General features: G+C 48.4%; 1 protein-coding gene across 7 annotated transcripts in view; it reads left to right on the top strand.

Moving 5' to 3' along the window:
* SEMA5A (semaphorin 5A) overlaps positions 1–13,616 on the top strand; it is a 152,986-nt gene that overhangs the window by 107,034 nt on the left and 32,336 nt on the right. For all 7 annotated transcript variants that reach the window (XM_077933561.1, XM_077933558.1, XM_077933559.1 and 4 more), the window contains 2 exons: positions 10,178–10,385; positions 11,878–11,995. In XM_077933561.1, coding sequence (XP_077789687.1) covers positions 10,178–10,385; positions 11,878–11,995 — 326 coding nt within the window. The remainder of the gene's footprint in view (positions 1–10,177; positions 10,386–11,877; positions 11,996–13,616) is intronic.

Consider the following 13,616-nt stretch of genomic DNA (forward strand, 5'->3'; position numbering starts at 1 on the left):
TGGGGGGGGGGAAAGGAAAAAAATTTCCCCTTTATTTCCCCCCCAAAAGCAGGTCAGGGAAACCGAACCAGGTCGAGGAACAGCGGGATAGTGGCGCTGCGCCTCCCCGCTGTCCCCCGAGCTTGTGGGGCTGGCTGATGTCTGCCTGGTGCGCGGGGCGCTCTGCTTCAGGGCGCCCCACCCGCCGGGCGGCAGGCTGCTATCCGCAGCTTGGGGAGCCTTGCGGGGAACTGCTGCAGGGCTCCCCACACTGCGGATGTATGCCTGGCGCGAGGGGCGCTCTGCTTCAGGGCGCCCCACCCGCCGGGCGGCAGGCTGCTATCCGCAGCGTGGGGAGCCCTGTGGGGAACTCCTGCAAGGCTCCCCACTCTGCGGATGTCTGCCTGGCGCGAGGGGCGCTCTGCTTCAGGGCGCCCCACCCGCCAGGCAGCAGGCTGCTATCCGCAGCGTGGGGAGCCCTGTGGGGAATTCCTGCAAGGCTCCCCACGCTGCGGATGTGTTCCCGAAGCGCCTGGAGCTCTCCTTTCAGGGCGCCCGACGCTCCGGGAAGCAGGCTGCTATCCGCAGCCTAGACACGGCTAGCGGAGCGCTAATCCCGAAGCTTGGGGCGTGCGGAGCTCAGCGCGCCCCAAGCTTCTGGGAGCCAGCAAGGTCTCCGCTAGCCTAGCCTAGCGGAGCGCTAATCCCGAAGCTTGGGGCGCGCTGAGCTCCGCACGCCCCAAGCTTCGGGATTAGCGCGGTGCTTCGCTAGCCCTGGGAGAGCCCCGCGACGTCGCGGGGCTCTCCCAGGGCTAGCGAGACCTTGCCGGCACCCAGAAGCTTGGGGCACGCTGAGCTCCGCACGCCCCAAGCTTCGGGATTAGCGCGGCGCTTCGCTAGCCCTGGGAGAGCCGCGCGACGTCGCGGGGCTCTCCCAGGGCTAGCGAGACCTTGCCGGCACCCAGAAGCTTGGGGCGCGCTGAGCTCCGCACGCCCCAAGCTTCGGGATTAGCGCGGCGCTTCGCTAGCCCTGGGAGAGCCACGCGACGTCGCGGGGCTCTTCCAGGGCTAGCAAGACCTTGCCGGCACCCAGAAGCTTGGGGCGCGCTGAGCTCCGCACGCCCCAAGCTTCGGGATTAGCGTGGCGCTTCGCTAGCCCTGGGAGAGCCGCGCGAAGTCGCGGGGCTCTCCCAGGGCTAGCGGAGACCTTTCCCGCACCCAGAAGTTTGGGGCGCGCTGAGCTCCGCACGCCCCAAGCTTCGGGATTAATGCAGCGCTCCGCTAGCCGTGGGAGAGCTGGGTCTCCCACGGCTAGCGGATAGCTTCTTGAAGCCTGGAGAGCGAGAGGGGTCGGTGCGCACCGACCCCTCTCACTCTCCAGGCTTCAGCGAAAGCCTGCATTCGCTCCATAGGACGCACACACATTTTCCCTTGCTTTTTAGGAGGGAAAAAGTGCGTCCTATGGTGCGAAAAATACGGTAAATACGTAACCAGAGGTACCACTGTACTTGTTTGCTATGCTATATAAATCTGTGCCTTGGCCCATTAGCAATTTATCACGCAGCCCAGCAGAATAAATCTCTCTGTGCTTGGACTGTGCATACTTACGGTAAGTTCATGTGCAAGTCTGGATATGTGGATCAGGGATGTTTCTAGTCTGTGTGTGGTCTCAGGGCAGGAACCAGAAGTGAACCTTTGAGCTGACAAAAATCTTGAAAGAGCCACTACTAGCGGTTTCTCTATTTCTATCTGTCTTGCCTTGTTCCTCACTCACTCTCTCCCTCTCCTTCCAAGTCCTCAAATACAGTCTCGTAGGATTTTTTAAAATAAGAAAATTAAGTATCACATTTTCTTGTAGAGATTTATCCTGTAGTCTCCAGTTTTCCATAAAGGTGGATAGTAATTACTTTTGAAGCATCAGTATATATTCCTGCATCAGCCCTTTGTGGAGTTGCACCCTCTTTCTTTCTGCTTCAGTATACCTGGCATGGCTACAAAACAGCACTTTGTGCTCATAACCTCTGGTCCAGTGTTTCTCACCCGAGGCCTCCTGGGCCACTGAGCAAATCACATTTGAAAATGAAGGAAGTATTAAAAGCAGTTTTAAACATGGCATAGCTGGACAGTGTGTGAGTACTGTTCAGAAACTCCATAGGAAGCTAAAGTCACTATGGCGTCCATCCATGTCTATGTGTTTGGGTCACTTGAACATTATCCCAGCCCCATGGAAGCCCCATGGGACAGTGGCTCTCATGTGGTTTGGGGAATGGGCAAAGGGCCCAGTATCTGTGGCTGGCAGCAGAAGACGAACAGGCTGCACCTTGTCTTGCCATTATTTGCAGGGAGAAGGTTTCTTTTGGAGGAATACCTCAGTGTCACAGAGGTCATTATCCCCTGGCCATACCCCAGTGTGGGGCCCTCCAGATATTGTTGGACCATAGCTCACGTCTTCCCTGGGCATTGAGTATGCTGGCTGGGGAAGATGTGGAAACTGGAGTCCAATAATGTCTCGAAGGTATCACATTGGCTCCCTCTGCCTTACCCTAACCAGTCTTAAAATGCCTTCTCCCTCGGTACTGTAGAAGCACAGAATCAATCAAGAAAGGGCCCCCACTTGGCTGCTTGCTTCTAGCAACCTGTTTTAGAAGGCTGTAAGGAGCAAAAGCTTCTGGGGTATGAATGAATGAATCTTTATTTGCGTCAGCTATTGGCCATAGCAATAAAACAACAATACAATATACAAAGAATAGAAATAAAAAGTCAGTTATCTAAAATACATTTTAGGGTTTTGAATCAATAGTCAAATAGTGGATCCTATTCTGATTGCCCCAGCTAAAAACCTTACAACCTTTGCTGTCACCTGCTCATCTTGATCTGCCAAGAGAAAGGACCCTGTGGCAGTGGTTGGACGACCCGGAATGGACAATAAAAGAGGGGTGGTAATCTCATTCCTCAAGTCTTAATCAAGAGTTCAAGCCAGAAGGGCACGCGCCACCAACTCAGGACTGCCATCTCCACAGGGACATAAGAGTTTTTCATGTGGAATCTGTTGGAATCGTCCCTCAAGTACAGCCAAGGGCAATACATTCAATCTTGTGAGAGTAAAAGCGTGTCTATATTTTAGAATTGCTAGGTTATGCAGATAGGGTGCCATAGAGTCAAAATGGGAAGGAAGGTGGAAAATAGGCAAAATTTCCTTATTGAGGCCAAGTTGTTCTGGCGCTCGATATCATTTAAAAGGTAAAGGTACCCCTGCCCGTACGGGCCAGTCTTGACAGACTCTAGGGTTGTGCACTCATCTCCCTCTATAGGCCGGGAGCCAGCGCTGTCCGCAGACACTTCCGGGTCAGGTGGCCAGCGTGACAAGCTGCATCTGGCGAGCCAGCGCAGCACACGGAAACGCTGTTTACCTTCCCGCTAGTAAGCGGTCCCTATTTATCTACTTGCACATGGGGGTGCTTTCGAACTGCTAGGTTGGCAGGCGCTGGGACTGAACGACGGGAGCGCACCCTGCTGCAGGGATTCGAACCGCCGACCATGCGATCGGCAAGTCCTAGGCGCTGAGGTTTTACCCACAGCGCCACCCGCGTCCCTCATTTAGGCATTGACAAATTAGACTGTTTGCTTTACTAAAACCCAGAGTGAGTAGCTGTTGTGGTGATAAACCACAAGGCGCTCTTGTGACAATCTTGCAGCACTAGGGATATTAGACTGGGGGGATTTGAGTTTAGGTGAAGCCAAGAGTTAAGTGTCTTAGGCCAGATCCGTAATTCTACTGAGGGAAGATTAGCCTCTGTGCGCAATGATGTGTTTGGGGCACAGGGTGGTACAGAGAAAATTTGCCTTAAGAACTTTGATTGGACAGCTTCCGTAGATGCAAGGTGAGTGCCTGTCCAGATCTGAGCCCCATGTAACAACTGTGCTAGGGGTTTAGCTTGGAACACTTCCAGGACTGAGAGTATATGTTTACCACATTTTGTGTGGAAAAAGCGTGTCAGAATTTTGGCGCTTTGGGATGCTTTTTCCTTTGCACATTTCTGGTGTGCTCCCCATGACCCTGTAGACTGGAAAATAAGACCAAGATATTTGAAAACTTTGACCTGTTCAATTAGCTGGTTGTCCATGCGCCATCTATGGGCCCTATAGTTTCTTCAGAAAACCATGACTTTTGTTTTCTTGTATCGTATTTTTCGCTCTATAAGATGCACTTTCCCCCTCTTAAAAAGTAAGGGGAAATGTGTGTGTGTGTTATGGAGCGAATGCAGGCGGGAGGCTCTGCTTAGTGCTCCCTTTAAAGAGCTGCACACACGCTCCATGCGCTCTTTAAAGGGAGCGTGGCTCTTGGGGGAGCCTTAGCCGCTCGCAGCCTCTCCCGGGCAGGGGGAGAATTCATGCCACTGCCCGGGAGAGGCTGCGCGCAGCTATCCCATAAGCCAGGACAGCAAGCGGAATCACTGAGCTGCGATCCCGCTTGCTGTCCTGGCTTATGGGATTCAGAATATTTTTTTTCTTGTTGTCCTCCTCCAAAAACTAGGTGCTTCTTATGGTCTGGTGCGACTTATAGAGTGAAAAATACGGTTCGTCTTATAGGTCGAAAAAGACGATAATTCACGGCCAGCTGTTCTCTCTGGCAATATCCTGAAAATGCTCTGATTAGTCTTTTTAGGCCTACTTTTGTTTGGGATAGAAGAACCGCATCATCTGCATATAATAGTATTGAGATGGGTTTTGTGGCCAATTTAGGGGTGGAGATGTTAGACACTGGACAATGTCATTTATATACAAGTTGAACAGTGCCGGGGCTAGGATACACCCTTGCTTGACTCCCTTTGTGGCTTGTATAGATGCTGTAAGTTGTCCATTTGTGGAGCAGCACACTTTCAACACTGTATCTTCATATAAGCATTTGATCAAGTACAGTAGTCTTTTGTCTATACTTGAGGCGTTCAGCTTATCCCAGAGTCTTATTCGCGAAATTGAGTGAAATGCAGCTTTCAAATTGATGAAAACTGCGTAAAGCACACCACGTGGTTTCTTAGCTTACTTGTCTATGAGATGTGCTAGAACAGAGCAATGATCTAGAGTGGATCTGCCTTGCCTAAATCCTGCTTGCTCTTCGGTGAGAATAACCTCATCGTCTATCCAGTCTGTTATAGAAGTGCTTTGCATATAGTTTACTAGTTATAGGTAACAAACTGATTGGTCTGTAGCTAGCCAGATCAGATGTGAGGCATCTGGGAGTAGACCAGATGAGTCAATAAGTGAGAAGATTACCACAAGCAGGGGTGCCCACCAATCAATATTGGATTTCAAGAGTTCTGGAGGCAAGTGATCAATGCCTGGTGCTTTATTGTTTTTTAGCTGCATAATGAGGTTTTTGACCTCATTTATAGTTACTGGAGGCCAGGCTGGTAAATTTTCTGGGGATACTGTTAGTTGATTGGACTCAGCATCCTGGTCTCGATCGAGTGAGTGATAGGACTGCATCCATTCAAGAGGTTTGATAGCGCAGACTGGCACGTTGCGATCATTCTCCAGGAGGCCTGATATAGTACGCCAGAAGAGGGAGGTGTCCTTAGGTATGTGTGATGTGGTGCTTGGCCTGGGTTTTGTTTCATGAGCATGTGCATTGCCTGATTTTGGGGAGGAAACCCAGGCAGTCACATCCCATTCAGAAACAGGTTTGTCTCATGATAGAGGGGTTAGGAAAACAGAATTTTTTGTTCCCTGATTCTTTTGTTCTTCATCAAAACTCTTTGTTTTGACTGAGGCACAGCCTTTTCTTTTGAATAATCACCGGGTGTAGAGATGAAGCCATTAAAAGCACAAGTCTGAAAAGGACAAGGCTGAATGAGGGAAGTCTCATTCAGAGGGATGTGAAAAGATAACCATAATTATCCTATTGCTGTAGAATAAGCATTTGGACAGCATGACAAGCAATTGTCAAAATACTTACTTGATTCTGAAAATGTACAGCGGATTGTCTCATGGCGTCCTCAAGATAGACTCAAGGAACTCAAATGAATTATCATTTTGGATGGTGCCTTTTAATGTACCTGAGGAGTTTGCAAATGAATTCACTTATCTGCACATTTTTAATGGATCATCACGTGCATAAATCTTTCTCTGCCTGCTTCTCTCACCAGCCACTTTTCCTCCCCCACACCTTTGCCCCTCCAGCCAGGACACCCACAAGTCAGCTTGCTTCATAAGTGGAGCTGGGGAGGGAAGTGCAGAGGGGAAACGGTTGGTGATTAAAGGATTGCACACAGCCATTCCAGACTGCTGCTCCTAGACTGCAAATTCTATTCCTCCCTCGCCGCAGCTTCTCTGGCCTGATGCTGTTGCATAAGGAAAGAAATTAACTGAAATATTTCATATTAGCTCTTTCTAAGGGACTATTACTACATCTGAAATACTCTCGGTATTAACTGGTTACAGCAGCAGTACAGCTGCAATGCTAACATTCCTGTCCTCATCAGATTTAATTTCTATGGCAGCATAGCAGAAGACTCAGAATTCTCTCCTTAGAAGATCAGGTCAGAACCAGTTTGTGTTCAGGATCCAGCTTGTAATGTGTGCAGGTGGAGACCCATGGAAGGTTGCAACAAGCAAGGGAACTGCAGTGAGGGATGGATCCCAAAATGCCCTTCTTCCTTGTGTGGAAGAGCTGTTCAGAGCACTGAATGAGAAGAGGAAAACTAAATCCATGTTCTCCTTTCACAAGAGGATTGCTATAGAGCCTACCCCTTATAGTTAGTGTGGCGTCCTCTCTCTTAGCACGTTTGCAAAAGAGCACTATTTCCTTCCACTCATCACTTTTTGGATCCAGGCAGAGATATGTGGAACTTTGTCCCCTGGTTTCCTCAGAAGTTTGGTGCTGTTTTCAGTTCTGTCCACAGAATATGTACATGCCTGTCTCCCGCCTTTGCTGTCTTGAACAAAGGCTTGTGTACCTAGCTGCTAGCCCTGGATAATTCAGTGCCAGCTGCACATTATCGAGTTCCATTGCAAAGGCTGAAAAGAGCAGCAGTGAAACTGGCAAGAACCTTTGCTGCAGGAGTGAAATTGGCAAAGATTATATCTGATTAGCCTCCGAGACTATATATAGACTTGTAGCATTCTCCCTCTATAAACTTCCCTGTTACCAACACCAGACACTTATGATACAATGTGTTGTGGGGAAAGAGAGCAATAGTGGAGGCCATACTAAGTGGCTACATAGAGCTGTTTTAAGAGGAGGAGGAGGAGGAGAAGGAGAAGGAGAAGGAGAAGGAGAAGAAGAAGAAGAAGACGACGACGACGACGACACTGTTCAGATGACTGGAAGTCGTGGCTGGATGGCTGCATGGGATCCGGTTGAAGTTAAATCCTTTGAAGACAGAGGTCCTTTGGCTCAGTCGAGATGATATGGGCTTGGGGGGCCAACTCCTATCCCTTGCCGGGGGCACAACTAGTGCCAGCACCTTCCGTCAAGAGTTTGGTGTAACCTTTGATGCCTCCCTTTCCATGGAGGTGCAGATTGCAGCTACAACAAAGGCGGCATTTTTACATCTCCACCGAGCTAAGCAGTTGGCTCCTTACCTCTCTTGCCCTGACCTCGCCACTGTGATCCACGCGACGGTCACCTCCAGACTGGATTATTGTAACTTGCTCTATGTGGAGCTGCCCTTGAGACTGACCCAGAAACTCCAGCAGGTTCAGAATGCCGCAGCAAGACTCCTTACGGGGTCTTCACCACAGGATCACATTCACCTGGTACTACACCAGCTACACTGTTTCCTGGTGGAGTACGGGGTCAGGTTTAAGGTGCTGGTTTTAATCTTTAAAGCCCTATACCAGGCTTCCTCAACCTCGGTCCTCCAGATGTTTTGAGACTACAATTCCCATCATCCCTGACCACTGGTCCTACTAGCTAGGGATCATGGGAGTTGTAGGCCAAAAACATCTGAAGGGTCGAGGTTGAGGAAGCCTGCCCTATACGGCCTAGGACCCTCATACCTACGGGACTGCCTCTCCTGGTATGTCCCACGGAGGACCCTACGGTCTGCTAATAACAACACCCTGAAGATCCCGGGCCCCAGGGTGGTCAGACAGTCATGGCCCCGGCCTGGTGGAACGCTCACTCAAAAGAGACCAGGGCCCTGCGAGATTGGACATCTTTTCGCAGGGCCTGCAAGACAGAGCTGTTCTGCCAGGCCTATGGTCAGGGTTCAGTCTGACTCATTTTCTCTTTGTATAAGAACAAGCACGAAGGAGGTTTCCCAGGTCCTTATAATATCAGTGGAAACAGTTGGTTCTGGTGAGAGTTAACCGCTTTCAATTTAACCTGAGGACTGCCATTTGTTTAGTTTGATTTTAATTTTAATTTATTTGAATTACTTTTGGGATGCATTTTAATCAATTGATTGCTTGTTTTTATTTATATTGCGTTATTAATATGATGTTAGCTGCTCTGAGCCCAGCTCCGGCAGGGGAGGGCGGGATACAAATAAAAAATTATTATTATGATTATTATTATTATTAAGAAGAAGAAGGAGAAAAAGAAAGGTACATTTTTCAGAGCTAGAAACCCCCACAGCATCTACCTTCATTGGTCTGTTGACAAAAGCTTACCAGACATTTAATACAGAGGAAAAGTCAAGAAGATGCTTTCTAACTCTGGACACTTTTGGTGTGAGTCTGAATGCCTCCCATCCTGCCTTCCCTTTTTAGATATCGTGCGCTGACCTTGCACCTTTTTGTGGCTGCTGCTAAAATCCCTGGCTCTGAACTCCGGTGTTTCTTCATGACTTTGCTTCCAGCCCAGACCTGTTGTGTTTTCTTGACGAAGATTTAATCTTCACAGTGTTACATTTTGATATAATTTTAAATTAACTTTTCCTTTGTAATAGTCTAAGGATAGCATATATGAGCGATCGAAAAATCATAAAAAGTGCAATTTTCCCTCCAAGCCCCAGACAGAATATGATCTATGGTAATAATTACAGAAACAGAAATGAACAGAATGGGATATTAGAACAAACAGAATGTTTCCTTGACTTAAGCTTAGGTATCTAGGCCTCCACACAATACAAAGGAAGCGCTGGGAGTTAATCTATGTCCCTGTTCACTGGACTGGATCATTCCCATGGTATTTTATCCAACAATTGCAGGCCTAACTGGGCCACAAGAGGCGCTGGACAGGAGATGCTCTCAGGCCTCCCCTTCCCTAGAATGGCTGGCTGCCCTTGTGCCACGGGAGGAGCAAACAGGAGTCCGTTGCACAGTTCAGGGGTCTCTCTGCACATGGTATTGCATTCCTGGTCTTGTTTTGTATGAAGGGAAAGTGGCTGGCTGCCCAGAGGAACTCCAAACAAGAGTTGTGATTAACCTTTTGGTCAAGTGTGCTGCCGGTCCAAAGGGTGGGAGAGTGGCATTCTAACGCATACTTTAGTGTACACTGAATCATTTCAATGCCTTGAGGTGATTTTGCCTGTAGTCTGTTGATCTAGAGAGCATCCATCAGGAGTGGCAGGCAGAAGTGCAGGTCTGATTCTGTCACAGCCGGGATAGCTCAGCCAGTGGGGCAAAAGACTCTTCATCTCAGGGTCATGGGTTCAAGCCCCACATTGGGCAAAAGATTCCTGTATTGCAGAGGGTTGGACTAGATGACCCTTGGGGTCCCTTCCAACTCTATAGTTGGAACTCTATAATTCTATGATACCAGTATCACTTGTGGCACCCGTGCTGCAGGTTCACCACCCCATGGATCAGCAACTGGAAGCCTAAGGCAAGAGGAGAATAAGGATTGAATAGTGGCCAATCAGTGCTCTGGAGCACAGTTACACTCCTGCGCAGCGCAGCAATTATTGCATATGTGAGGATGCAATAATTCACTGCTAGATCACCTGAAACAGTGTTCTTCAACCTTGGATCCCCAGATGTTGTTGGATTATGGCTCCCATCATCTCCATCCATCTTAAATTAGCACCGGTAAGCCGCAGAACTGGGAGTGAAATCTGCCTGAAAGTCCAAATCCTGGAGAGCTGTTTCCAGTCAGATTACACAACACCTTGCAAGATGGGCCATTTGGCCAATTCAGTGTCAGTTGGTTTCATGCAACGTACCGTAGGTCTCCTTTGAGTTGCAAGGAATGCATGCATCCTCTACTTGCATCATTGTTTTCACAAATAACTCCCTTCTCTTGCTGTTACAGATCATGGCACTATTAAGAAAGTACTTGCTCCAGTTAATCAAACATCGAGCAGCTGCTTGCTGGAGGAGATTGACATATTCCCAAAGAAGCAGTGGGAGCCCATCAGGAGTCTGCAGATTTTACACAGCCAGAGTGCTCTGTTTGTGGGCCTTCAGAGAAGTGTGGTGAAGATCCCACTGAAGAGATGTCTGTTTTACAAAACACACAGGTATCTGGCTGGCTGACTGTGAGAAGTGCAGAATTCAAAGATATCAGGAATTTGTAAAAACGCATTACTGTTGGGGCCACCAGCCAATCCTAAAGAATTTTACTTGATCATTCAACTTCCACTTAATCTATTAATTGAATGGGGGGTGGGGTTCCTCCAAGATGCATTATCTATGAAGATCAACCCCCATAAAATAAAGAGTTTTGAGGGAAAACAAAACAAACAAAAAAATCAAGACTTACTGCTAGCTGAGGAGAAAGTGGTGTGGTATGTGCATGTAGTGGTGTGGTATGTGCATGGTTGCCACAGTTTCTCTGGTTTGCACATGTGCTCAAGGACAGTTGAGGTCCATTGCACCCATCCAAAATAGCCTCCTATCAATTAATCAGCTGAAGCTTTAATTGTTTAATATTCCAATTAAAGGGTTTAATAATTATCTAATCTCAGTAATATAATCTACAGTGCTTTTCCTTTTGGGACAAAGTAGAACATCTCCAGAAAACTATTAATTGCTCCAACAAATGGAGATTATCTGTAGGGAAATTCAACCTCTGAGACCTCTCTGATGAATGGGGAGGAGAGTTGGGGAAGGGCTAGAATTCTCCCTCCTACTCTGCCCTACTTGTCAAGTGTGATAGGTCTTTTGCTAGAAACTGCAGCTCTTTCTCAAGCACAGGTTGTTGGTATCCATCTGTCTCGAGGGACAATGGAGTGCTCCTCCGGGGGTAAAGTCAAACTGCTGTGTTAGCAGCACTGAAGTGACCTCGGGGGTGCAAGGCTGGGCAGCATGTATGAAGGTCCTGGGCTGCCCAGATGACAAGACCCCTCTCTCAGCCTTGCTGATGTCCAGACGGAAGCAGAGCAAAAGGCTTGGCCCCAGCTTGGCTGCAGGAGTTGCCGGAAGGGGGTGTACAAGGCGCCACCCAGCTGCCTTCAGGACTCCACTCTGGATTTGTGCAGGGTTCACTCCTGAGCCTTTTCTTCTCCTTAATGTGTCCCACAAGGCAGGTGGTACAGGTTTTTCCTCAGGGTCTACTCCCAAAGCCTTTCTCATGAATGAATATAGTCACAAGGCAGCAGCAGCAGCAGAAGAAGAGTTTGGATTTGATATCCCGCCTTTCACTCCCCTTCAGGAGTCTCAAAGCGGCTAACAATCTCCTTTCCCTTCCTCCCCCACAACAAACACTCTGTGAGGTGAGTGGGGCTGAGAGACTTCAAAGAAGTGTGACTGGCCCAAGGTCACCCAGCAGCTGCATGTGGAGGAGACGCGAACCCGGTTACCCAGATTACGTGACTACCGCTCTTAACCACTACACCACACTGGCAGAGATTTAGGATCAGAGTTTTCCTTCTCCTAGATGGGCTCCCTTCCCAGGTTGACAAGTCCTCTGTGCCCCTCTACAGCACATGCCTTCTTGAGCGTGGACCCACTTGAAGCCCTTCCTGGTGCATGATTATACTGCAGTCTGATGTTTTGGGTTTGTGTTTCCAGTGCATGTGTTGGATCCCAGGATCCTTACTGCGGCTGGGACCTGGTGCTCAAGAAGTGCACACCACTGGAAGAAAGCCTGAGTATGAGTCAGTGGGAGCAAAGCATCTCATTGTGTCCAGTAAGTTCAATTCAGATTCTTCTTTTCCCTGAGTCCAAGTGATTCCCGCAGAAGTAAGTCTGAGTATTTGGGTCAAGGAAGTGATTATGCACAAATAATGTCAGTTCAAGCCTTCTTGTCTCTCTGATCTGAGCTACAGGCTGAACCTTTCTTCTTTCCTCTCCAAGCTGTTACGCAGCATGATTTGTATGTCTGAGTCATTAAGTTATCCACCAACAGTCTCACAAGCATAACAAGAGAAGATCCGTCTGTTGCAGCTGTAGGATGCTGGCAATTGCAGTTGTTGCAGAGAAGTGGAACGTCAGGCTGGCTGCGGAGCCTGGCACAGGGATTGGGACATCCCAAGAGATGTGTGCTGTTGGCAGGAAGTGGGAAGGAATCCAAGGCTGTGCTGCAGGGCACTCAGGGAAATGCAGGTGTGGAGCAGATTGGGAAGAAGGGAGTCTTGAGGCAGAAGAGTTCAGACAGGAAGCAGGGGGCTGAGCAGTCAAAATCTAGCAAGTTAGGTAGGCGAGCCCGAGTCTGAGGAGAAGGGGCTCCGTGAAAGGAGAAGTTGATAAAGAGGAAGACTGCCAGGAAGCTTCCCATGGGGCCCAGTGACAAGTGATGCTGTAAGCTGGCCCCGGAGGGCTGTGGGTTGGAGAGGCAGGAATGCCAGGCCAGGCAAATGGGAGGAAGGCTGGAGGTCTCTTGAGCCTGTTGCTCCCAGCCTTGTTTAACTTGCTCATGGGACTTGGTAATGTCACACTTGCTCCCGGTGATCTGCCTGATGGGTTTGTTGAGTCCAGACTAATTTTCTTTCATTCTTACACCTTTGCACTGCATGATAGCCTTTTATCTGTGTCAATGCTAGTTGGATATGCTGCTTTTCTCTAAGCTTGAGGTATGTTGCACTGGTGACCAATGTCATTCACATAATCATATATCATCAATGATTACAGCTAGTGGACTATCGATGAAGGGAGACAGGCATGCTGTTGGGTGGTTGAAGGATTTCTGACATGCATTCACCGCCTTCCAAGGTGTTTGGTTTTTAAGGTAGAGATTGTGTATTGAAACAACTTCCACAACACTTAAAATGGCTGTCTACTTTCAGCCTATTTATTTTTAAGCCTGTGTTTCAACTCAATGCACTGAGTATCTACTTCAATTTATTTCTGGTCTATATGTATGAACTGAATTGCAAAACTGTGAACTGAACAATTTCCCCGAAGAACCTAAGGTAATGTTGATGGCAGCAGGAAGCCAGTCTTTTTGATACACAATCATAGTATCTGCAGATTGCTGCATATAGCACAGCTGTTCGGGGTGTTGAATGGCTTGATGAACCCTGGCTGCCTCTGCTAAGAGACAGCTGGTATGTGAGACAGCTGGTAATAAGTTTTGGGCACACTGTGGCCATGATCCAGCAGCTCCAGTTGTACATGCTCGGTCTTGAAGAGGCAAAAATACTCAACATGCATAATGAAAAATGTCTTGTGTGCAGTGAGATAATTTCCCCTTTTGTAGAAAAGATGGAGAAAGCCTTTTGGTCTAGAATTTTGAGGAAATGGTAAAATGACAGCGATTGACACACATTGCCAGCAGAATCGCATCATAGTACAGTCCTCATAGGACTGTA

The sequence above is a fragment of the Podarcis muralis genome, chromosome 8 (assembly GCF_964188315.1).
Source record: "Podarcis muralis chromosome 8, rPodMur119.hap1.1, whole genome shotgun sequence".
Lineage (NCBI taxonomy): Eukaryota > Metazoa > Chordata > Lepidosauria > Squamata > Lacertidae > Podarcis > Podarcis muralis.